This window comes from Cervus canadensis, chromosome 2, assembly GCF_019320065.1.
Source record: "Cervus canadensis isolate Bull #8, Minnesota chromosome 2, ASM1932006v1, whole genome shotgun sequence".
Taxonomy (NCBI): Eukaryota; Metazoa; Chordata; class Mammalia; order Artiodactyla; family Cervidae; genus Cervus; species Cervus canadensis.
The window spans coordinates 48442285-48470281 of record NC_057387.1 but is presented as its reverse complement, the minus strand read 5'-3'; the positions used below and the strand labels follow the sequence as shown (position 1 = coordinate 48470281).

At 36.5% G+C, this 27997-nt stretch overlaps 1 protein-coding gene across 8 annotated transcripts in view; it reads right to left on the bottom strand.

The window, feature by feature from the left end:
• The window catches only part of EVI5 (ecotropic viral integration site 5), a 227002-nt gene that overhangs the window by 141969 nt on the left and 57036 nt on the right, over positions 1-27997 (bottom strand). For all 8 annotated transcript variants that reach the window (XM_043460636.1, XM_043460635.1, XM_043460632.1 and 5 more), the window contains exons 2-4: positions 26510-26739; positions 861-1050; positions 9-233 (exon numbers count right to left, since the gene is read on the bottom strand). In XM_043460636.1, the coding sequence (XP_043316571.1) occupies positions 9-233; positions 861-1050; positions 26510-26658 (564 nt within the window). In that variant the 5' untranslated portion in view covers positions 26659-26739. The remainder of the gene's footprint in view (positions 1-8; positions 234-860; positions 1051-26509; positions 26740-27997) is intronic.

Sequence of the window (27997 nt, the reverse complement as noted above, 5' to 3'; positions counted from 1 at the left end):
GAACTTACCTTCATTACATTAAACAAAACTTCCTGTCCAAGGCTATCTTTTTCCTTAAAAAAATTGTGCTCAGGATAAGTTCTAGCAATGTCCCTTCGGATCAATTTTTCACAAGGTGAGGTCATTTTCAGGAGTTCTGAATACTGATCCTTAATTGGCATACTTTGTGCACTGCACAAAAGTTGCCAAACTATCGCTCTAAAATGATGGGGTATCCCTTTACGAACAAGTTCCTAAAAAATAAAAATAAAAAATGTTTAAATGACTTATTTAGGCTTCCTACCTTGAAAGCCACAGGGATTGGAGTGGAGTAGATGACTTAAAAAAAAAATTTTTTTTTTCACTTTCTCAAATTTTAATTCACAAAGCTACTTTTAAAATAAGACTAGGGAACTTTTTAACCAAAGCTAAGATTTGGCTAAGATACTGATGTATTGTGCTCTGATCAGAGGAACAACAACGCTGTGGATAAATTCCTGTCATTTCACTCAGAGTATAGCCTCTCAATGTATTAAGGAACTGATAATCTGCAGAGCTGTGAATGACAGATAGCATGGTAACCATGATCTTTCAAAGGGCTGTTTTATGATTTTTTTAAAAAAAAAGTAAAATAATGATAACTGAAGGATTTTGGATGTCACCACTTCATTTCTGAATCTATACTTCTACAGTTAGGAGACTTTTATAATAGCTGATAGCTGCAAATCAAAACTTCTATTGGCACAATTGAAGAAAACATATAAAGTAGACCTCTTCAGCACAGCACCTGGGAAGTACTAGAATCCAATTTTTTTTTTTAATCCTCTATCAATCTCTGCCTGATGGGATAAGAGGAAAACTTCAGCAAAGAATATGAATACCTTAACTTGTTTCTCCTTCTTTTTGCGCACATCTTCCCATTCATTAACAATTCTTCCCCAAAGAATCCAAGAGTCTTCTTCAAGGTGACTGAGGTTGCTAGAGGCTGATGAACTTGATACCAGGGAGGAGCCACTGTTCCTTCTTGATCCATTTACAGATCTTAAAGACTTACTATCTGTCTCTAACAATCTAAAATATAATTAAAAATTGTTCAAGATCTCACAGTGACACTAGATGACAATATTAGAGGAAACACACTGACTAAAACCACCCACCCAGGCCAGGCACTATAATAACTATTTGCATGAGTATTTTACCACAGGAGGTCTCAGTAAGGAACGTGGAACTATTAAGCCACCACCAAATGGAAGAGTTCAGGAAAGGCCAAAAGGAGACACCACCTGTCCTACCACCTCCCAGGATCCTTCTCACTGACATCCATCTGGCCTAAGCAATGGGTGTGCCACCAGGAAGGACTCTTTTTTGAGAATGATTGGCCAGAAACAACCCAGAAACTAATCTCATCAATGCAAAACCTGACAGCAAGCCACATAGCAGAGTAGTCCTCCTGGGTTCCCTTACCCTCCTGTTCTCTGCCCAGGTGCCCCTTCCCAATAAAGTATCTTGCTTTGTCAGCATATGTACCTCCTTGGACAATCCATTTCCGAGCATTAGACAAGAGCCTACTCTCAGGCCCTGGAAGGGGTCCCCCTTCCTGCAATAACATGATGATACTTAAGGGCTTCACTACAGCAATTTAGCCATACTTTTAAAATATACATAATTTTTAAAATATTTGGTTGGCATCTACAAAATTAATTGCTGTATTTTTTTCTACTAAGAATAGCAATTTTAAAATTTGATAAAGTAAATTATGTTAAATATTTTAGTGCTATTAGTCCCATCACAGTTTCTCTTTATCTCCACTAAAAATTCAAAGTAGAAGAAATCTTCTGGGGAGAAATTCATTGGGAAGGTTTCAAGGAAAAAGAAACTGTACTTGGAAGCAGTATTAACTAATTTTATGGAAGAACTAATCCTAACATGTTTAAAATGTGTCTAGGACTAAAAAAGGCAGACAGATAAATTAATCAAATCTTTTGTCTCTTTCAATTTTGCTTCACCCAGGCATAACTGATCTGCCCAAACAATGAGTGTTTTGTCTAGCTCATGCAATGTTTGTGTAAAAAAAATGAACAATTACTAAAACTAAAATTAGAAGATTTCATTTGTTTATATACACATATGTGTGTCTGTGTGTGTTAGTTGCTCAGTCATGTCCAACTCTTTGCAACCTGATGGACTGCAGCTCACCAGGCTTCTCTAGGCATGGGATTTTCCAGGCAAAAATATCAGAGTGGATTGTCATTTCCTTCTCCAACATACATTTGTATTTACAATTCTGGATCTCTTAAAAAACAAAAAGGGCAAAACTAGCCTATACTCCAGAAATAACAGGGTATAGCAGGGTAGAAGCTTCTCCCTTTAAATGAGAAAGGACTTTAATCCACTAACTCTCCATAAACCCTACTATCTCCCAGAAACTCAGGCCAGCTAACAGCTGTCATTTATCACTGGACTAGCACTTTAAAATTGAGACCTCTTCACTGTTAAGACCCTGTTTAAGGCCTCTGCCTTATCTGTAGAAAGACAGGTTAAGATAATTTCAGAGATCCATTCCATAACTCATACAACATCAAATCCATTACTTCTTTCACATGTACACAGACTATCAAAAAAAAAAAAAGGCTGGAAAATGTGGCTCTATCATTAAGATGTAAATTACATGCCATGCAAATAAGGGTCCTAAAACATCTATTTAACATGGATACTATTTACTTCCAGTAACTCCTTCAGAAAATCATCTGCTTAGACAAAAAAATGCTCCCAATATTAATTTAGGATGTATAAAAACTAATAAACATGAGTCAAATTATATTTAGCAGATTATAAAAAATCCTTTGCAAGCCACATTTATATCTTACTCATCTTTATATCCCTTTATATTGTCTTTGTATTTAGCTCAAAACAAAATATACTGAAAACTGAGAGAACTGAAATAAAACTCAAATCTCCATAATAAAAAAAAAACTTCAAGTACGAGATGATCAAACTCAATAACACAATAATATAAACTAAAAAACTTTCCGTATTCATGGCATAATTTAATACATTTTTTTCATGGCAACAGTAAATGAAATAAAATGTCCCAAATATTGCCAGAAATAGAAAAATTTACAAAACAGCTAAATTCAGGGTCAATTATTTGCTATAAATAGTCTTCATCAGAAAAAAACTAATTAATGATAATGTTTTGCTTTAAATACTGTTTTTTCCATAGATATTATTTTAATAAGTCCACAATAAAACTTATGAAAAAATAAGTGTATGTATACAAGTAATTCTATGTATGATTCTAAACCTCAAGATTTATAAATGGAATACAGAAACAAACTTTACAGAAATAACCTGACCCTAAGTTCACTTCACTTAATTATTCATTGAATGCTTGCTAACTTCCCTTGTGGCTCAGCTGGTAAAGAATCCTCCTGCAATGCAGGAGACGTGGGTTCAATCCCTGGGTTAGGAAGATCCCCTGGAGAAGGGAAAGGCTACCCACTCCAGTATTCTGGCCTGGAGTATTCCATGGACTGTATAGTCCATGGGGTCACAAAGAGTCTGACACGACTGAGTGACTTTCACTTTTTTGGGATTCCCCGGTGGCTCAGACGGTAAAGCGTCTGCCTGCAATGCAGAGACCCAGGTTTGATCCCTGGGTCAGGAAAATCCCCTGGAGAAGGAAATGGCCACCCACTTCAGTACTCTTGCCTAGAAAATTCCATGGATGGAGAAGCCTGGTGGGCTACAGTCCATGGAGTCCCAAAGAGTCGGAAACAACTGAGCGACTTCACTTCACTATATGCCAAATAATTAAACTGCACCACTACCATTAATAAAGACATGCAGTTAAAAAGAAAATACTGGTGTTTCCCAAGCTAAACAGAAATCTGAGATATAATGAAAGCATAGATGAAAAAGTACCTTAAAAGAAAGGTTTTTTGTTTGTTTTTTAACAGTCAGAAAGGTCTCAGAGATCTCCACATTACAACTTTTAGTATAAGCAGGAAAACCAAATGAATTCATGGGTGGATTAGAGAGAAGAGTTAAGCAATTCATCTTCAGAGGACAATGCAGTAAGTAATACAAATATACAAAACTTTGAAAAACATTACAAATGAAATATTCCAAGTACAGACTTTACATTATTTAAAGATATTGTCCCTGCCTTAATTCACATAATACAAAAAAAAAAAAAAAAGACTCAAAATGGACAATAGACTTGAATATAAAAACTAAAACTATAAAACATCTTGAAGAAAACAGGAAAAAGTCTTCACAACCTTGGAATTGGCAAAATTTGTTAATGGGACACAAACATTAACCATAAAAGAAAAAAATTGATTAAAAAATACTAAATTGCATTTCAAATTTTAAAAGCTCTACTTTTAAGAAGATGAAAACATAAGCCACAAACTAAGAAAAAAAAAATCTTCAACATATGCATCTGACAAAAGACTGGTGTTCAGAATACATGAAGAACACTTACAACTGATAATTAAGAAGGCAAACAACACATTTTTAAAAATGAGTAAGAAATTTAAACTGCCACCTTCCAAAACAAAACAGTCAAGTGGCTAACAAGCAACTGAAAAACATTCAACATCCTTAATCACCAAAGAAACCCAAGTTAAAACCACACTATGTACACAATCAGCATGGCTACAATTTTAAAGACTGGCCATACTATGTGCTGCCAAAGATGAGACCAATTGTGACTTTAACATATCCATGTCAGTAGTATGTAAGACTTCAACCACTATGAAGACTATTTGGCAATTCTTTATGAAGTTGAATACATTTTTATATGACAGCAAGAAAAACGAAAACCTATGTCCACAAAAAGACTTACAATTTAAAGTTCAGAAAAGCTTTATTCATAATAGCCAAAGTCCAGAAACAACCCCTATATCCAGAAAAATAAATGATCAAATTGTGATACATTCATTCACTGCAACATCACTCAGATACAAACTGCTGCTGATACATAACATTAATCTTATAAACATTAGGTGAAAGAAGTGAAGTACAGTGTTACTTGCTCAGTCCTTCCCAACTCTGTGCAACCCCATGGACTGTATGGAACCCACCAGGTGAAAGAACCTTGATGCAAAAGAACACATACTACTTGATTCCACTTATAAGAAGTTCAAGAACACACACACTACAGAAGAAAAACCTTTCTAAATATGACACCAAAAGCACAAGTAAAATAAAGAATATATTTAAACTGGACTCATCAAAATTTTACATGTTCTGTACCTCACTGGATGCATTAAGAAAGTGAAAAGAAAACCCACAGAATGGGAAAAAATATTTGCAACCCATGAGATTTCTATCTAGAATATATAAATAACCCTTACAACTCAATACTAAAAAGATAAACCAATTAAAAAATGAGCAAAGAATAAGAATAGATAATTCTCCACAAATATATGTAATTGGCCAATAAACACACAGAAAGATGCTCGACATCACTAATGATTAGGGAAATGCCAATCAAAACATAACAACACACTGCTTCACAGTACGGCATTATAGTACGGCTATAATGAAAAAGACAAATAACAACAAGTGTTGGTGAAGATATGGAGACATAGGAACCTTCAGACACACTGATGGCAAAATAAAATGGTAAAATCACTTCAGAAAAAAAGTCTGGCAATTTCTTAAATGGTTAAACATAGAATTACCATACAAACCAGCCATTCCACTCCCAGGTATATATATATTCAAGAGAAATGAAAATCTATATCCACACAAAACCTACATAACAAGTGTTCATGCCAATATTATTCATAATAGCCAGAGTGTAAACAATCCAAATATCCATCAAGTACTGGATGGATAAAAACACTGGTATATCCATAAGGTATAATATCATTCAGTCTTGAAAAAAAATGAAGCAGAGATACAGGTTACAACATGGATGCTGGAACATGGAACCTTGAAAACACACTAAGTGAAAGAAGCGAGTCACAAAAGGAAACATGTTATATGACTCAATTTATATTCAATACCTAGAATTCAGAAAGTGGATTAGTAAAATTTACACACAGAAATCCCTTGCATTTCTATACACTAACAATGAGAAAACAGAAAGAGAAATTAAGGAAACAATATCATTCACCATTGCTACAAAAGAATAAAATACTTAGGAATATATCTACCTAAAGAAACAAAAGACCTATATATAGAAAACTATAAAACACTGATGAAACAAATCAAAGAGGACACAAATAGAGAAATATACCGTGTTCATGGATTGGAGGAATCAATATTGTCAAAATGAGTATATTACCCAAAGCAATCTATAGATTCAATGCAATCCTTATCAAGCTACCAATGGTATTTTTCACAGAACTAGAACAAATAATTTCACAATTTGTATGGAAATACAAAAAACCTTGAATAGCCAAAGCAATCTTGAGAAAGAAGAATGGAACTAGAGGAATCAACCTGCCTGACTTCAGACTATACTACAAAGCCACAGTCATCAAGATAGTATGGTACTGGCACAAAGACAGAAAGACAGATCAATGGAACAAAATAGAAAGCCCAGAGATAAATCCACATACCTATGGACACCTTATCTTTGACAAAGGAGGCAAGAATATACAATAGAGAAAAGACAACCTCTTTAACAAGTGGTGCTGAGAAAACTGGTCAACCACTTGTAAAAGAATGAAACTAAAACACTTTCTAACACCATACACAAAAATAAACTCAAAATGGATTAAAGATCTAAATGTAAGACCAGAAACTATAAAACTCCTAGAGAAGAACATAGGCAAAACACTCTTTGACATAAATCACAGCAAGATCCTCTATGACCCACCTCCCAGAATATTGGAAATAAAAGCAAAAATAAACAAATGGGACCTAATGAAACTTAAAAGCTTTTGCACAACAAAGGAAACTATAAGCAAGGTGAAAAGACAGCCTTCAGAATGGGAGAAAATAATAGCAAACGAAGCAACAGACAAAGAATTAATCTCAAAAATATACAAGCAACTCCTGCAGCTCAATTCCAGAAAAATAAACGACCCAATCAAAAAATGGGCCAAAGAACTAAACAGACATTTCTCCAAAGAAGACACACAGATGGCTAACAAACACATGAAAAGATGCTCAACATCACTCATTATCAGAGAAACGGAAACCAAAACCACAATGAGGTACCATTTCACGCCAGTCAGAATGGCTGCTATCCAAAAGTCTACAAGCAATAAATGCTGGAGAGGGTGTGGAGAAAAGGGAACCCTCTCTTGCACTGTTGGAGGGAATGCAAACCAGTACAGCCACTATGGACAACAGTGTGGAGATTCCTTAAAAAACTGGAAATAGAACTGCCACGTGACCCAGCAATCCCACTCTTGGGCATACACCGAGGAAATCAGAACTGAAAGAGACACGTACCCCAATGTTCATTGCGGCACTGTTTATAATAGCCAGGATATGGAAGCAACCTAGATGCCCACCAGCAGACGAATGGATAAGAAAGCTGTGGTACAAATACACAGTAGAATATTACTCATCCATGAAAAAGAATACATTTGAATCAGTTCTAATGAGGTGGATGAAACTGGAGCCCATTATACAGAGTGAAGTAAGCCAGAAAGATAAAGAACATTACAGCATACTAACACATACACATGGAATTTAGAAAGATGGTAATGATAACCCTATATGCAAAACAGAAAAAGAGACACAGATGTACAGAACAGACTTTTGGACTCTGTGGGAGAAGGCGAGGGGGGGATGATATGAGAGAACAGCATTGAAACATGTATATTATCAATTGTGAAACAGATCGCCAACCCAGGTTGGATGCATGAGACAAGTGCTCAGGGCTGGTGCACTGGGATGACCCAGAGGGATGGGATGGGGAGGGAGGCGGGAGGGGGGTTCAGGATGGGGAACACATGTAAATCCATGGCTGATTCATTATCAATGTATGGCAAAAACAACTACAATACTGTAAAGTAATTAGCCTCCAACTAATATAAATAAGTTAAAAAAAAAAGAAAGTGGATTAGTTGTTGCTGAAGACTGGAGTGGGAGTAAGGGGAACAAGAAGGGATGGACAGTTGCTGCTAATGGATATAGTTTCTTTGGGGGATGATGAAAATGTTCTAAAAATGATTGTGGTGATGACTGCAAAACTCTGTAAATACATAAAAAACCACTGAGTTACACACTTCATATGGGTGAACTGCATAGTATATGAATTACAGCCTCACCAAAAAGAATGAGCAAAATATATCCATGGCAATAAAAATCAGAAGAAAAGTTTCTGGTGGTAGAGTTGGTAAAAAGGGCACAAATGAATTTTCTAGGATGAAAAGAACTGTCTACATCTTAATGGGTGTGTGGGTTATACACAGGTGTATATATCTGTTAGGTGTTTATATCTGTTAAAGCTCAAACTATACACTTAAGAACTGTGCATTTCTCTTGCAAATTATACATCAACCAACCTAGAGCCAGACATTCTGGAATGCGAAGTCAAGTGGGTCTTAGGAAGCGTCACTACGAACAAAGCTAGTGGAGGTGATGGAATTCCAGTTGAGCTATTTCAAATTCTGAAAGATAAAGCTGTCAAAGTGCTGCACTTTGGAAATTTGGAAAATTAAGCAATGGCCACAGGTCTGGAAAAGGTCAGTTTTCATTTCAATCCCCAAAAAAGGCAATGCCAAAGAATGCTCAAATTACCACACAATTGCACTCATCTCACAAGCTAGCAAAGTAATGCTGAAAATTCTCCAAGGCAGGCTTCAACAGTACGTGAACCATGAACTTCCAGATGTTCAAGCTGGATTTAGAAAAGGCAGAGGAACCAGAGATCAAATTGCCAACATCCTCTGGATCATCAAAAAAGGAAGGGAGTTCCAGAAAAATATCTTCTTCTGCTTTATTGACTATGCCAAAGCTTTTGACTGTGTGACCACAACAAACTGTGGAAAATTCTTCAAGAGATGGGAATACCAGACCACCTGACCTGCCTCTTGAGAAATCTTTATGCAGTTCAGGAAGCAACTGTTAGAACTGGACATGGAACAACAGACTGGTTCCAAATCGGGAAAGGAGTATGTCAAGGCTGTATATTGTCACCCTGCTTATTTAACTTATATGCAGAGTACATCAAGCGAAATGCCAAGCTGGATGAAGCACAAGCTGGAATCAAGATTGCCAGGAGAAATATCAATAACCTCAGATATGCAGATGAAACCACATTTATGGCAGAAAGCGAAGAACTAAAGAGCCTCTTGATGAAAGTGAAAGAGGAGAGTCAAAAAGTTGGCTTAAAACTCAACATTAAGAAAACTAAGATCATGGCATCTGGTCCCATCACTTCATGGCAAATAGATGGGAAAACAGTGGAAACAGTGCAGACTTTATCTTCTTGGGCTCCAAAATCACTGCAGATAGTTGACTGCAGCCATGAAATTAAAATGCTTGCTCCTTGGAAGAAAAGTATGACCAACCTAGACAGCATATTAAAAAGCAGAGACATTACTTTGCCAACAAAGGTCCATCTAGTTGAAGCTATGGTTTTTCCAGTAGTCACGTATGGATGTGAGAGTTGGACTATAAAGAAAGCTGAGCATCAAAGAATTGATGCTTTTGAACTGTGGTGTTGGAGAAGACTCTTGAGAGTCCCTTGGACTCCAAGGAGATCCAACCAGTCTATCCTAAAGGAAATCAGTCCTGAATATTCATTGGAAGGACTGATGCTGAAGCTGAAACTCCAGTACTTTGGCCACCTGATTTGAAGAACTGACTCATTAGAAAAGACCCTGATGCTGGGAAAGATTGAAGGTGGGAGGAGTAGGGGATGAGAGAGGTTGAGATGGTTGGATGGCGTCACTGATTCAATGGACATGAGTTTGAGTAAACTCTGGGAGTTGGTGATGGACAGGGAGGCCTGGCATGCTGCAATTCATGGGGTCGCAAAGAGTCAGACACGACTGAGTGAGTGAACTGAACTGCATGGTGGCTCAGAAGGTAAAGAACCCACCTGCAGTGCAGGAGACCTGGGTTAGATCCCTGAGTTGGGAAGATCCCTTGGAGAAGGGAATGGCTACTCACTCCAGTATTCTTGTCCGGAAAATTCCATGGACAGAGGAGACTGGCAGGCTACAGTTCTTGGGGATGCAAAGAATCAGACAGTACTGAGCGACTAACACTTTCACAAAAATTTATTAAAAATACTATCTCTGGCTAATGACATTAGGGATAGTAAGAATTAGGTGAGAAACTACTGCTTTATATTACTGAAAGCCCGTCAGAACTTTTTTTAAAACCATGATTATAATGAGTGATGTTAAGCATCTTTTCATGTGTTTGTTAGCCATCTGTGTGTCTTCTTTGGAGAAATGTCTGTTTAGTTCTTTGGCCCATTTTTTGATTGGGTCATTTATTTTTCTGGAATTGAGCTTCAGGAGTTGCTTGTATATTTTTGAGATTAATCCTTTGTCTGTTTCTTCATTTGCTATTATTTTCTCCCAATCTGAGGGCTGTCTTTTCACCTTACTTATAGTTTCCTTTGTAGTGCAAAAGCTTTTAAGTTTCATTAGGTCCCATTTGTTTATTTTTGCTTTTATTTCCAATATTCTGGGAGGTGGGTCATAGAGGATCCTGCTGTGATTTATGTCTGAGAGTGTTTTGCCTATGTTCTCCTCTAGGAGTTTTATAGTTTCTGGTCTTACATTTAGATCTTTAATCCATTTTGAGTTTATTTTTGTGTATGGTGTTAGAAAGTGTTCTAGAGAAATGCAAATCAAAACCACTATGAGGTACCATTACACGCCAGTCAGGATGGCTGCTATCCAAAAGTCTACAGGCAATAAATGCTGGAGAGGGTGTGGAGAAAAGGGAACCCTCTTACACTGTTGGTGGGAATGCAAACTAGTACAGCCGCTATGGAAAACAGTGTGGAGATTTTTAAAAAACTGGAAATAGAACTGCCATATGACCCAGCAATCCCACTTCTGGGCATACACACTGAGGAAACCAGATCTGAAAGAGACACGTGCACCCCAATGTTCATCGCAGCACTGTTTATAATAGCCAGGACATGGAAGCAACCTAGATGCCCATCAGCAGATGAATGGATAAGGAAGCTGTGGTACATATACACCATGGAATATTACTCAGCCGTTAAAAAGAATTCATTTGAATCAGTCCTAATGAGATGGATGAAACTGGAGCCCATTATACAGAGTGAAGTAAGCCAGAAAGATAAAGAACATTACAGCATACTAACACATATATATGGAATTTAGAAAGATGGTAATGATAACCCTATATGCAAGACAGAAAAAGAGACACAGAAATACAGAACAGACTTTTGAACTCTGTGGGAGAATGTGAGGGTGGGATATTTCAAAAGAACAGCATGTATACTATCTATGGTGAAACAGATCACCAGCCCAGGTGGGATGCATGAGACAAGTGCTCGGGCCTGGTGCACTGGGAAGACCCAGAGGAATCGGGTGGAGAGGGAGGTGGGAGGGGGGATCGGGATGGGGAATACGTGTAAATCTATGGCTGATGCTAGGCCCCTGTGTAGTAGTGCATAGAATTCTAGCTTTTTTCCTCCTTTCTCTGTATATTGGGCTCAGAGATTACACTGTGTCTCTATGTGAATATGGACAGTTAGCATTTACCAACATGTATCTGTCTACTTTCTCTTGTTTAAAAAAAGAAAAAAAAAACTTAAAAAAATGGGGTTATAGAAGGTCAGCAAAGGGTGGGTTTGAGATGTTGGGTGGGTTAAGTGGGCATTTTGACAACATGGCTTCTCCTTTGGCATGTTTAATTGTGATGTTTAACGGACATCCTTGCAGTTTAAGATGACACTTTTAAAATAAAATTCTCTCCTAATGATGACTTGAGCCCTGCCACTCGATGGGAGAATCAGCAGAACCTGTAGGATCTTATTTGCAATTGACATTCTCTATTGTAATTTTGTTCCTGTTTATTTTTAAATTTTTCTTTTTGTTTCACTGGAAAGGAAAGATGATGCTCAGTTTTAAACGTTAAAAGTGTACAAGTTGCTTTGTTACAATAAAACTAAATGTGTACACAAAAAAAAAAAGAAAAAAAAGAAAAAAAAATATATATATATTCTGAATGAGAAAAAAAAATAAAAATAAAAATAATTATGAAGTTTGAAAATAAAGTGGGAGAAAAATTAAAAAAAAAAAAAACCATGATTATAATATGATCACAAAAACAGGGACTATTTTTGATATATTAAGTGTATCTATTTTGTAAACAAAGGAAGGTATAAACACTACTTTCTTTTTTCAAATTTGTTGGTCATTCTATCAAAATTTAGAATTTTCCAAGTAATAACTTTAGAATTTTTTTTTCTATGCTATGGATATAATGAAGTCCTTCTGTCTGAGAGAATGGGAACATTTTCCAGAAGTAATACTTGAGCTGATACTATCAAGTCTCTCTCCACTAGCTACTTAATCATGGTATGTAGGAAAAGAATTTACATACTCGTTAAAAATATGTAGACTTTATAGAATGTGTAGTTAGAATCATACATTTCTATTTATTTTTGCTAAAAGCAGTGATTCCTCTTTTTTTTTTTTTTTTTTAAGCACCTCAGGAAGATTCCTAGACAGGTTGCAACCTAGTTTCAATTAAAATACTCTTGACATGGTAGTAAAGGCACACTGCCTGAAAATGTGAGCAGTTTTCAAAGACCATGTAGCCTGGCCCCTGAGAGACTGGTAATACAGCATTACTCATAGGTCTCTGGGCTAGTGAGAAGTCTATTCAAAAGTTACTCATTTACCTTCCTCTTCCCAGAGCACATGGGTTCACTGCCTTGCAAGGATTTACTGCAAAAAAAAAAAAAAAAAGGAAGCTACCTTCCCATCCCATCATAATTTTCTTATAACTAAAACAAGAAGAAATCCATTGAATTAAAGGAAAAGTATACTGGCCTGGTAGGAACACTGTATGTGATAATCAAAGGCATTCTCCACAGGTAGGTGTGGCCAGCTGCTATACAATTAAGAGACCTAAATTTATTCATCCTCCTAGAATGCTGCAAGACTAAGGCATCAGAGCTTGGATTTCTACTGACTGGGGAATAAATATATAATCCACGGTCTTCCACCTAAACAACTCCAACTTTCTGTACCTCCAGCTCTAAGGGTAGCATTCAAAGTAGCTACAGTTCCACATTATCTGAGTTGGGGATGCTAAAGCCCATTGTCAGTTGGACTTCCAATAGTATGAAGGATGGAAAATGTCTAAGATTCCTTGACTGCAGAAGCTTAGGATACTTGGCAGAGAGAAAGCATATCCAATTCCAGTTCTCTAAAGTGAGAACAAGGGTATATGCCAACAGAGAGAGTAACTGGGTCTTTAGGTCTTATTTTAGAGATTATCTTCACCATATTCTTGCTGAGAACTGAACCTTCATCTCAACAAGGGGCCACCTATCTGAGGAAAATGGTACATTGTGCACTTCATGACGGACATATGAGAAAAAGAAAGTAACTTATGTACAATGCATATATTTGATAAACATGAAAGAAAATAATTCTCTACAATACTACAAAAAATACAAAGGAAGAGGAAAAAAAAGGGTTTTCTTTTGGGTTTTTGGAGTTTGAAGTTCTTGGGAGACTTATCCATGTAGATAAATAATACAGCAGTTGAAAAGTCTACAAATGGAAATTTGGCAATTATTTGACAAACTTTTTTAATATCCTGTTGTACTCAGTATAATGCTTTCCCATGGATACCAGAAATAAGAGAGCAGGATACAAAAATAACAGGTCAACATGCTATCTGGGAATGTGTAAACTGTTAAGATAAATTATAAAGAGCTAAGGAAGGAGCTAAGAAAGCTAAGGAAAAATACTGCTATATGAGAAAAACACTTGAAAAGCTAAATACACTGGCACTTCATTGCAGAGGGAGCAACTTTTCAAACATAGGGTTCAAATACTCCTGCAACCTGACACCAAACAAACAGGATACGAAAGTACAGGGAGAAATGCAGCAAACTGCTGTCTAAAACCAGGCTGCTGCAAACCAACAGCAACAGAACACAAACCTGACTCACAGAGGAGTCACTCCCATTCCCATGTACATCATCAAACATACACATGTCTCAGAACAACAGAAGCAAGAAGGGAGAATTAAGGAAAAAGACAAGGAATTAGTACAGGAAGCAACAAATCAGAGACAACTCAGAAGGGAGGAGCATAAATGACAAGAATCTCTGTGCTTCTGAAAGCACAGGGGGTTTTTCTTTGGCTTTTGTTTCTTTAAGATAAGGTCTGAGAGAAGGTAAATGCATGAGTCTTGCAGGCCATTCTCAAATATTCTGATCAGAAACTGACAGTTTCATGACTGATTTATACAGATATTAAAGACTGAAGCTAAGTTGAAACAGAAAGAGTAATACAATAAATTCTTTTAATTAATCCCATCATCAAATTCCTCAGGAAACCAGACAACTGATTAAAAATTTAAAACAATTCTCCTATGAAAAGAAGAAGAATAAGAGGTTCAAGTGAAGATCTAAAGAACTCTATGATTAAAAACAAATGTTTTTAACATGAAGACTTGAAAATACTTGTTTTGTTCAGAAGCTTTTTACCACTTCCTTAAATGTGCATGGCTGTGTTTATAGAGAGTACCCTTAGGAAACTGAGGTAATGCTGTGGTGATAAAATTACAAATGTAAAAGTTAGATCACCGAGATCAGCACTGTCCAACAGAAATATAATGCCAGCCCCTTATATAAGTTTAAATGATCTAATAGCCAAGTTTAAAGTATAAAACAATAGTTGCAATTTAATTCTAATAATTTACTTTATCAAATACAGTCAAAACATTACATATTTTTACTACACAAGCAAAAATTTTTTAATTGATGATCTCTTTTTTTTTTTTTTTTCCAAATCAGATCTTCAAAATCTGGAATATGTTTTACTTTTACAGCTCATCACAATTTAGACCAGTCACATTTCAGGTGCTCAACTGTCACATACGGCTAATGGCTTCCATATTTGACAGTACAGACTTAGATGTTACATAAAATATACTTACTTTAATTTAGAAGAACCCTTTCCATTTTCTTGTCCTCATATTTTATCCCCCAAATCTGCTAAAAAGTAAAATCTGATTCTAAGTAACAGGATGTAAAAGGAAACAAACATGGTTGCAATGCCAAAGTTTTAACCACACAAATAACGGCCCGTTCAAAATTTAAATTAGCATTATTCCCCTCCTTAATTAAAAGGCACTGCTATTACACTTGAACCTTACCTCCTTGAATTCATCTCTGCCAAAAAGTCTTTGTAATTTTAAAATGAAAAACACATTTAACATAGAAAAAAAACAGCTATCCCATTTCAACCTCAAGGCTATCAATAATTAACTTTCATCAAACAGATCTTTGATATTGCATTGAACCATTTCTTCACATCTTACTGGGATTGCCACATGCACTGATTTTAAAAAGTGATTACTGCAGTAAAACCATGGGAGGGAAAAATAGCTTCTTTATAGGGCTTGATATTTTTATGTTTCTTCAATTTTAACTTTCTAAAATACTCTTTTTTATACTTTCTAAATCAAAAGTAGTTAAACAACCTAAGACATGTGGGGAAGAGAAGAAAAAATCCTAAATAAAAGCATCTTCCCTGTTACTAGTACTAGCTGCATCTCCTAATTTTTATTTTAAATACATAACTTACATATCTATATTACAAACCACAGAAGTGGTCATAGAGAATTTAAGCTATTATTCTTGCAATTTTTCCTTAGACTTAATACATTGGTGGGAAGAAGAGCGGGAGAGAGGAAGGAGAGCTAGATTTTAATGTTTGTCATTTTTTTAATTAAAGCCAGACAGATGTGTTTTTCCACCAGGACTGTTTTCCTAAAGCAAAACAAACAACAGAGTGCTGCATTCACCCAGTCTCTACAGATAAATCCTTCTCGTGGATTCTGAGTTTTACCAATTTTTTTTTTTTTTAAGAGATTCAAAACATGAACTCAAAAAAGTAAAAGATTTGAGTAATTCTACACAAGAACACATGGTAAAAATCTTGTGCTCCCTTTATTTCTTCAAAGTCTTATTTGTCAAAAATCTCTTTTCTAGACATCTTCAAACAGCTTGTTGACACATATGCCAAGTGCATCTAGAACTCTGGAATAAACTGTGAATTACTTGGGGAAAAGTTCATCTATACACACACATCACCTGCAATAATTTTAAAAAAATTTTTTATTTATAACTGTGTTAGGTCTTCGTTGCTGCACCTGGGCTTTCTCTGGTTGCTGGGAGTGAGTGTTGCTCTCTAGTTGCAGTGCATGGGTTTCTCACTGTAATGGATTTAACTTATATGCACAGTACATCATGAGAAATGCTGGACTGGATGAAGCACAAGCTAGAATCAAGACTGCCGGGAGAAATATCAATAACCTCAGATATGCAGATGACATCACCCTTATGGCAGAAAGTGAAGAAGAACTAAAGGGCCTCTTGATGAAAGTGCAAGAGGAGAGTGGAAAAGCTGGCTTAAAACTCAACATTCAGAAAACTAAGATCATGGCATCTGGTCCCATCACATCACGGCAAATAGATGGGGAAACAATGGAAACAGTGACAGACTTTATTTTGGGGGGCTCCAAAATCACTGCAGATGGTGACTGCAGTCATGAAATTAAAAGATGCTTGCTCCTTGGAAGAAAATCTATTACCAACCTAGACAACAAATCTATGACCAACCTAGACCAACGTATTAAAAAGCAAAGGCATTACTTTGTTGACAGAGGTCCATCTAGTCAAAGGTATGGTTTTTCCAGTAGTCATGTATGGATGTGAGAGTTGGACTGTAAAGAAAGCTGAGCACCAGAGAATTGATGTTTTTGAACTGTGGTGTTGGAAAAGACTCTTGAGAGTCCTTTGGACTGCAAGGAGATCCAACCAGTCCATCCTAAAGGAAATCAGTCCTGAATATTCATTGGAAGGACTGATGTTGAAGCTGAAACTTCAATACTTTGGCCACCTGATGCGAAGAACTGATTCACTGGAACAGACCCTGATGCTGGGAAAGACTGAAGGCAGGAGAAGGGTACAACAGAGGATGAGATGGTTGGATGGCATCACCGTCTCGATGGACATGCGTTTGAGTAAACTCCGAGAGTTGGTGATGGACAGGGAGGCCTGGCATGCTGCAGTCCATGGGGTCACAGAGTCGGACATGACTGAGCAACTGAACTGAACTGAACTGTTGAGGAGCACAGGTTCTAGAGTGCTCAGGCTTCAGTAGCTGTGGCACATGGGCTTAGTTGCTCCATGTGGAATCTGCAAGACCAGGGAACAACAATTTTTAATATAGTATTTTCTATACTGGTGGTGGTGGTGGTGCAGTCACTCAGCTGTGTCTGACTCTTGCAACCCTGTGGACTGTATGTAGCCTGCCATGCTCCTCTGTCCATAGGATTATCCAAGCAAGAATACTGGAGTGGTCTGCCATTTTCTCCAGGGGATCTTTCCAACCCAAGATCAAATCCACATCTGCAGCACTGCAGAAGAATCCTTTACCGCTGAGCCACCAGAAAAGCCCTGCTCATTTATGACCCTCTTCCAAATTCATCTTATCCAAAAAACTCTGCCAAACCACATATTAAAACTCTCTCTTCCTGAAACCTCAACCAAAAGACTTGCTCTAAATCTTTCAAATATAGTAAGCAAAGGGGCACAAAGTTAAAATCAACACACACATAAATCTGACATGAAGTTATCATCATGTGGCACACCAAGCTTTCCATCTTACCCATCAAATGCTGACAGCCAAAGAAATCCCTTTTAAAAGCACTTTCTAGGAAATGATCATCAGAAGAGGGCAATTTCTATTGCCAGGTTTGTATGAGCTAACATTAGGTCTTCTTCTTGTGGTTCACATGGACCAGGTTCAAAATCTCTACCTCATAAATTCTCTTTCCAGGAAATTGCTCTCATGCCTCTATTTTCTATCTCCATACCAACAGGAAGAGACCAAACCTAAAGACAAGTCATTTTAAAACAAAAATATCAATAACTATCTCAGCAATAAAATAATTTTAAAGCTGAGCAAAGTTAATATTCACAATACATTTACATATAGTATTAACTTCTAAATCTAACTATCAAATAATATGTCTATTTTTCTAATCTTATTCAAGCTTCTTCTTCCAGCCAAAGGAAAATATAAAACCCTCTTAAAGAAAAAAAATTACTTCATTATGGCCATGATAGAATAACAGATAAGAGATCTACTCCCTCCCTACTTATATGCAGAGTACATCATGAGAAACGCTGGGCTGGAAGAAGCACAAGCTGGAATTAAGATTGTCTGGAGAAATATCAATAACCTCAGATATGAAGATGACACCACCCTTATGGCAGAAAGTGAAGAGGAACTAAAAAGCCTCTTGATGAAAGTGAAAGAGGAGAGTGGAAAAGTTGGCTTAAAGCTCAACATTCAGAAAACTAAGATCATGGCATCTGGTCCCATCACTTCATGGCAAATAGATGGGGAAACAGTGGAAACAGTGGCTGACTTTATTTTGGGGGGCTCCAAAATCACTGCAGATGGTGACTGCAGCCATGAAATTAAAAGATGCTTACTCCTTGGAAGGAAAGTTATGACCAACCTAACCTAGATAGCGTATTAAAAAGCAGAGACATTACTTTGCCAAACAAAGGTCCATCTGGTCAAGGCTATGGTTTTTCCAGTGGTCATGTGTGGATGTGAGAGTTGGACTATGAAGAAAGCTGAGCACCGAAAAACTGATGCTTTTGAACTGTGGTGTTGGAGAAGACTCTTGAGAGTCCCTTGGACTCCAAGGAGATCCAACCAGTCCATCCTGAAGGAGATAAGTCCTGGGTGTTCACTGGAAGGACTGATGCTGAAGCTGAAACTCCAATACTTTGGCCACCTCATGCGAAGAGCTGACTCATTTGAAAAGACCCTGATGCTGGGAAGGATTGGGGGCAGGAGAAGGGGACGACAGAGGATGAGATGGCTGGATGGCATCACTGACTCAATGGGCATGAGTATGAGTAAACTCCGGGAGTTTGTGATGGACAGGGAGGCCTGGCATGCTGTGATTCGTGGGGTCGCAAAGAGTCGGACATGACTGAGCGACTGAACTGAATTGAAGAAACAACCAAAAAATACTGGACAAGATACATCAACTATATGAGAACAATATTTCTTTTTTTAAAAGACTCTGGACAACAGGCAACAATGAACAGCTATTACTGAAAGGCAGGAGTTAAGTGAGGTAAGTCCTATGATTGCCATCTTACCTGTCTTGAGAGAGTTTCCAGATCCTGGCTTGGGCAGGGGAAATCAACAGAACCTAGTGAACGTTCTCAACTGAATGGATAGAGCTGAGGGCATGAGGAGACCAAGGTAGCGAGAGTCCAAGGAACAGAATACCAGAAAGCTAAGTATACAAACAAGATCTTCAGAGATTGACAGAGGATACCCATTAAGTATTCAGCTGTGTACTGATCATCATATGTATGTAAGTAAAGTACCCAAGGCTAGCAATAAAAGCCACCATTCACACAGGGCCAGGAACAGTAACTGTCCCCATGGGTTAGACTGAAGAATCTGTTTCAAGACACACTGTGTAGAGTACACAAAAAGGTCATGCTTCGGGAGGAGGGAATAATAGCCCTAGGATAGTACTTCTGCATATTCATGCGTGCTCAGTCACTCAGTTGTGTCCAATTCTTTGCAACTCTATGGGCCGTAGCTCACCAGTCTCTTCTGTCCAAGGGATTTCCCAGGCAAGAATACTGGAGTGGGTTGTTATTTCCTTCTCCAGTGGATCTTCCCAACCCAGGGATCGAACCAGCATCTCCTTCAATGGCAGGTGAATTCTCTTACCACTGAACCACCTAGCAAGTCACTCAAGAGCAAATTCTTTCCAAGTTACTTAACGGCATTCTTGGGCAAAGCTCAAGAATCTTTTATAGGAAAACTGCCAAACCAAACAAGGTAAAATTCACAATGTGAGACATCCAATCAAATATTATCAGGCACACAAAGAAGCAGAAAAATGTAACTAACGAGAAGAAAAAACAATTAATCAAAAGCAAACTGAGGATGAGATGATTGGATAGCATCACCGACTCAATGGACATGAATTTGGGTAGACTCCAGGAGTTGGTGATGGACAGGGAGTCCTGGCGTGCTGCAGTCCATGGGGTCGCAAAGAGTCGGACACGACTGAGTGACTGAACTGAACTGAAAATGATATTGATAGAAATGTTAGAACTACCAGATAAGGCCATTAAAAGGTATTAAGTCTGTAATTCTGTATGTTCAAAACTTAAGTAGAGACATACAAACACCACTCACACTAGATAGGATGAATGGCAAATCAGACATGGTAGATCACAAATCAGATCATGGTAGACCTGAATACAAAGCAATAAAAATTTTCCAAAAAATGAACACAATATTAATGAGCTATGGAACAACTTCAAGTGGCCTAATATCTGTGTAATTAGTCACTGAGGAGGAGGAAAGAAAAGAATAAAAAAATTTGAAGAAATGATGGAAAAGTTTTCAAATTTGAGGAAAATTGTAAGTCTACAAGAAATTCAATAAAACTCACAAGTATGAAATAGGAAGAAAACTACAATTAGGCACTTTAGAATCAAACTACTTAAAACCAGGAATAAAGAAAAAATCTTAAAAGGAGACAGAAAGGAAAAAAGACACATTATACATACAGAAACAAAGATAAGGATTGCATCCTATTTCCTGATGTAAACAATGCAAAAGTGAAGTCAATGACACATTATTACAAAAATAATAAAAAACCCTGTCAACCTAGAGTCTTTTACTCAGAGAAAATATTTTTAAAAATCAAAGGCAAAATGAAGACTCAGACATATAGGAGCAGCCCATACTACATGAAACATTCAAGGAAGTCCTCCATGCAGAAGGAAAATTCTATCAGTTTGAAATCTGGAGCTAAAATGAAAGAACCGAAAAACACCAGAAAAGGAAGCTATATAGGCAAACATAAATTTATATAGAAAAATATAAATTTTTTCCTTATTTCCTTATTTTTTCCTTATCAATCTCATTTAAAAGGTAAGTGACTGCTGAAGCAAAAATAACAATGTAGCATGGGGTTTAAAACATACACAAAAGTGGCTTTCCCTGGTGGTCCAGTGGTAAAGAATCTGCCCTGCCACAGAGGGGACACCAGTTCAAATCCTTGTCTAGGGAGACACCACATGCTTCAGGGCAACTAAGCCTGTGCCTCACAACTACTGAGCCCACACACTATGGCCTGCACACTCCAATCATTAAACACGCATGGCCTAGAGCCTGTGCTCCAAAACAAGAGTGAGTGAGTGTGAGTGATAGCTGCTCAGTCACGTCCAACTCTTTGCAACCCCTTGGACTATATATAGCCTGCCAGGCTTCTCTGTCCACGGAATTCTCCAGGCAAGAATACTGGAGTGGGTTATCATTTCCTTCACCAAAACAAGAGAAACCACTGCAATGAGAAGCCCACCCACTATAAGAGAGTACCCTCCACTTGCCACAACTAGAGAAAGCTTGCATGCAACAATGAAGACCCAGCACAGTCAAAAATTTAAAAATAAATAATTTTTAACAAAAAAAAAATATACAAAAGCAAAATGCATGACAAAACTAGCACAAAGGATCAGAGAAGAGAAACGGAAATGTACTATTCTCAGTTTTTTGGGTTTTTTTTTTTTTTCAGTTTTTATACTACATGTGAAGTGGCATGAGATCTCTTGAAGGTATAGTATGTAAGTTAGTTAAGGATATACACTATGAATCCTAAAGCAACCAGCAAAATAACAGTTATAAATAATAAATTAACAAAAGATAAAACAGAATCATAAACAATATTTCAGTCAAAAGGCAGAAATACTAAGATAAAGAACAGTAAAAATAAGATGACAAACATAAACATATCAATAATTACATTAAATGTAAATGATTTTTTACTCAAAATCTGGAAAACACTGTGTTCAGTAAAAGAAGCTAGTCACAAAAGACTAGCAATGAAATGGCCAGAATAAGCAAATCCATGGAGACAGTAGATTAGTGGTTACCAGGAAGGAGGGTGAAAAGGGGAGACTAATGGATACAAGGTTTCTTTTGGGAATCATAAAAACATTCTGAAATTGGATAATGCTAATGTTTACACAACTCTGTGAGTATACTAAAAACTACTAAACTGTATATTTTAAAAGGGTGGATTTTTATGGTAAGTGAATAATTAAAGGCACAAGAGCAATACAATAAAAATATTGGCAAAGGGTTCTGATACAACAATAAGCATCAATTTTCTTAGACCCAGCCCTGCAAGAAGATTCTAATCTCAATTTCACTCCATAAGAAGTGAGTATATTATTTTCTTTGGCCAATAAAATGTAAGTTGAAGTTATGTATATAACTCCCTAGTAGATGTTTTAAGACATATTTCCTCTATATCCATTTCCCATTTGGCATGAGTCTGGTTTATCCTGCAAAGAGGCTGGTCACTAGTCCAGAAATTAAGAAGTATGCAATAAAAATGTACTCAGCCTAAAGTTTGAGATGAACATAAATGTAAGCAAGAAATAAAATTATGTCACAGTTGTTTTAAAAGTGATCTAACTACCATAATTAAAAGGTAAAGACTGTCAGGCTATTTTAAAAAGCAAGAGCCACTATATATTGTCTAACTGCCAAACTGTACAGATAAAAACAGAATAAAAGTAAAAAACAGAAAAGTATATAAACTAACACTATTCAAAAGTTACAATGACTATATGAGATAAAGTAGATTTCTAAAGCAAACAAAGTTATTACTAGGAATAATGAAGGCATTTTGACAACAGGATGGACCAATTCTAAATGTTTATATATACAATATAACTTCATATTATATGAAACAAAGACTGATAAAATTTAAAGAGAAATAAATCACAATTATAGTTGGAGGTTTCAATACCCTTCTCTCAATATCTGATACAACAAGTAAACAGAAAACCAGAAAAGATACAGTAGACTTGAACAACACCATCAATCAATTTGAACCAATTAACATTTATAGAATATGCTACCAAATAACAGCTGAATATACAGTCTTTCCAAGTGCACATAAAACATGTATCAAAACAGACTATACTCAGAACTATAAAACTTAAAGGGATCCTGCAAAAGCAGAGCTTCAGGAGAAACGCATAACATTAAACACTTAAATGAGAAAAGAAGAAAGATCACAAAAATATTACAAGGACATAAGACATTACAAACAAAACCCAAAGACACTAGATAACAACTACAGACTGTGAACTTCCTCCTGAACACAGATGCAAAAATTCCAAAAAAAATTTTAGCTCATCAAATCCAACAATATCCTACAATGACAATGGATAATGACTAAGTGGGGTTTAACTTTTAAAAAAAAAGTAATCTGTCAAATTAAAAGAAGGAAACAACTGATCATTTCGATAGATTCAGGGAAACTATCTGACATAATGCAACATCTATTTCTTATAAACTCTTAACAAATGAGAAACAGGAACTTCTTCAATCTGATAAAAAGTCATCTATAGAAACCTACAATTTACGCATTCTTAATGCTTCCCCCTTCAGTTCAGTTCAGTTCAGTCACTCAGTCATGTCCGATTCTCTGCAACCCCATGGACTGCAGTGTGCCAGGCTTCCCTGTCCATCACCAACTCCTGGAGCTTGCTCAAGTTCATATCCATTGAGTCGGTGATGCCATCCAAATATCTCATCCTCTGTCATTCCCTTCTCTTCCTGCCCTCAATCTTGCCCAGCATCAGGGTCTTTTCAAATGAGTCAGTTCTTTGCATCAGGTGGCCAAAGTACTGGAGCTTCGGCTTCAGCATCAGCCCTTCCGATGAATATTCAAGACTGATTTCCTTTAGGATAGATAGGTTGGATCTCCTTGCTGTCCAAGGGACTCTCAAGAGTCTTCTAACATCACAGTTCAAAAGCATCAATTCTTTGGTGCTCAGCTTTCTTTATAGTCCAACTCTCACATCCACACATGACTAATGGAAAAACCATACCTTTGACTAGACGGATCTTTGTCGGCAAAGTAATATCTCTGCTTTTTAATATGCTGTCTAGGTTGGTCATAGCTTTTCTGCCAAGGAGCAAGCGTCTTTTAATTTTTAATTAAAATAATTTTAATTTTAAACTTTCCCGTTAATGACAAGGCTATTTGTTCATTATATATATTCAAATTTGTTCTGGAAGTACTAGCCAGTTACAATAAGGCAAGAAAAAGCTATAAAGGGCATCCATATTGTAAAGATGCAAATGTGCTTTTATTCATGGACCACATGCTTATCTATATAGAAAATCTAATGGAATCTAAAAAACAAAACAAACAAAAAAAAATCTACCAGAACAAGTGAATTTACCAAGGCAACAGAATACATGAATGATAAAAGAAAAATGACTGTATTTCTACATGCTGACAATGAACAATCAGAAATTAAATTTACAAAAACAATACCATGCACAAGTAATAAGTAAAAGAAAAATAAAATGTGTTCATGGGTGGAAGCCACCATTTGTAGGAATTCAACACTATTCTAATCAAAATCTCAGCAAGTGTTTTTGTACAAATTAATTGACATAAAATTCACAAAGGCATGATAAGGAGCAAAAACAGTCAAAGAACAAAGACAGTTAACACTATCTGATTTCAAGACTTCTTATAAAGCTATAATATTCAATAGTGTCATAGTAGCATTAAAGTAGAAAAATTAATTAATGGAACAGAAAAAGAGCCAAGAAACATACATACACAGACAACTGATTTTTGACAGAAGTGCAAAAGTAATTAAGAGGAAAAAGGACAGTCTTTTCAACAAATACAGAAACATTTGAAAAGCATATCTATGGAAAAAGGACTTGTACCCAAACTATGTAAAAAACTCTTAAAACACAGTAAGAAAGCAAATAATCTAATTTTTTAATGGGCAAAATTTGGAACAGACATTTAATCAAAGACGATTTACCAATGGCAAATTAGCACATAAAAAATGTGCTCAACACCAAAAGGGAAATGCAATTAAAACCACAAGATACAATACCCATAAGAACAGCTAAAATTAAAAAGACTGACTATACCAAATGTTGGTAAGGCTGCAGAAGAGCAGCAATGTTCATACACTGATGATGAGAATGTGAAAAACTATAGGTCCTTTGGAAAACAGTTTGACAATTAAATATACTTCTGCCATATAAACCAGCCATTCCATTCCTAGGTATTTACCCAGGAGAAATGAAAGCATAAACTGATACAAAGGCTTGTACACAAAAGTTTATAGCATTTCACAACAGGTGAGTAGGTAAGTTATGATATATCCATACAATGGAATGCTGCTGCTGCTGCTAAGGCGCTTCAATTTTGTCTGACTCTGTGCAACCCCATAGACGGCAGCCCACCAGGCTCCCCCATCCCTGGGATTCACCAGGCAAGAACACTGGAGTGGGTTGCCATTTCCTCCTCCAATGTATGAAAGTGAAAAGTCAAAGTGAAGTCGCTCAGTCGTGTCCGACTCTTAGCGACCCCATGGACCGCAGCCTACCAGGCTCCTCTGTCCGTGGGATTTTCCAGGCAAGAGTACTGGAGTGGATTACTACTAAGCAATAAAAAGAAATGAATTATTCATATGTATTACAACACACATGAATCTCAAAACAATTCATTTTGAGAATAATGAAATAAGCCATTAAAAAAGAGTATATACTGTATGATTTGATTTCTATAAAACTATAGAAAATGCAAACCAACCTACAATGACCAAAAGCAGAGCAGTGGCTATCTGGAGATACAAAGGCAGATAACAGATATGTTCATTTTCCTGATTTTGGTGATAATTTCACAGGTATATACTTATGTCTAAACTTATCAAATTGTATACCTTAAGTATGTGTACTTTATTATGTCAATTACATATCATAAGAGTTGTTAGAAATTATCTCTGCAATTATCCTTATTTTGACTGAACATAAAAGGATTCTCTTTCAGTAACTCTTTTTGTAGCTGATGCCCTAAAGAACCATTCAGGAAGAATTTAGACAATTTGCTATGTTAAGTAAACAAGTCTACAGCTATCCAAGTCTGAAGAAAATTTTAGTCCAATTTTAGTTTTAAGACCAACTCCTCCAAAAAAAATTCTTGAAAATTTCTGTTAATTAACTCTGATTTTAAAAAAACTAAACTTTTTTTGGCCCCTCGACATGGCTTGCAGGATTTCAGTTTCCTGATCAGGGAATGAACCAAGGCCATGGCAGTAAAACCCCAGAATCCTAACCCTGCGCTATCAGGGAACTCCCCTACACACTCTTAATACGGAAAAACATTTAAAATTTTGATTATGGCATGCATACATATATGAATGGTCAACTGCGTGCGACAATTAAAGAAAGACAACCCAAGCAACCTCACTTACCTATTTTGTTCCTCCAGTTTAGCCAGGAGTTCTAAGTCGTCTGGACTCAACTGTGACGGTGAAGATGGTGAAAGGGCCGGCGTTGACAGTGTGGTAGACGAGGATGTAGTGTGTAAGGAAGCAGATGGACTTGCCACCTGACTGGCCATCTGGCTGACTGTATGGGACACTGTGTTCTTCACCCATGAGAGAGTAGAACTCAACTTTTCTGCAACCTTGTCTGTCGCCACCTAAGTATAAAAATAAAAGTTACACATATTTCAGTTTTACTTTATGCATTACCAAGAATTTGATAATCCTCATTAGTTTTATTTAAAAACCAGCAATCAGAATATTTTCTTTGAGTTAATAAAGGTAACACCTGCTTTAGCAATGACTGTTCTAACATACGGCTTTTGGAAACTCCATATTTCAGTTCTGTAGCATGCACAAATTAAAACAGTGATTTCCAAACTACAGGCTGAAATCCATCAGGAAGTGATAAAATAAATTTTATAGGTAACACCAGCATTTTTTAAAAATGAAAAGGAGCAAAAAATGTCAGTGTAAAGATACATTGTCACAAAATTTCTGCCTCAGTTACATAGATGTATTAAAACTACATACTTCATGTATGTACATGTGGATAGGTTGAGTTGGAATATGAAATACATTCTTCATTTGGGTTGTAGTCAAAAACAGTTGAAAGCCAAGGAACCAAAACATGTCCATTAGGTGATCAGGATAGGGAAATCCTATAGCATGACCAACAATTCAATAAAAACTAGGCTTAGCATAAATAAGATTAAATGAGATTCATAATAAACCTTCAAACTATTATGAGTGTTTTCTTAGAAGAGGATTTAGTTCTAGAAGAACAAAATTATGGCAAATGTTTTGAGTTAATAGAGTAAGAGAGTTTCAGGGTACAATTTGCAAACAGAACTAGACAGAAATAGAATAGGATGCTTAGAAAGAGTAGACATTCTCTGCCAAGGGCTACAACTAAGAATCAGTTATAAGAGTCAAAAGTCAACAGATGACTGAAGATGAATTTCTGCTTTAGGTGGGCAAGCAGGACCAGAAAATCCTTTCAAATCCTAAATCCTTTCCATCTGCAAGATTCAACAAACTATATAACTGCATATAACTATATAACTGATATATGTTTCATAAATCACGCCAGTGTCTTAAGCAGATGTGCATACAAATCTGAAATTTTACACAAAAGGTAAATGATCAAAACACTACAAACTATTTTCTATGTAGACGTTCTCAGCTAACCTTGGTTTCATATAGCAATTTATACACATACAAATTAAAACATCAACATATGTCTTCTGCTCTTTGCCTTTTGGAGAAAACATTTTGCACTCTAAATTAAGAGTTGTATATTACTTTATTTGGTAATACCTAATTACAATTTTGAAAATACAAAAAAAAAAAAAATCAATATATATATATATATACAAATAAAAAGGCCACCCAGACTATCTTAGCAGATACTAC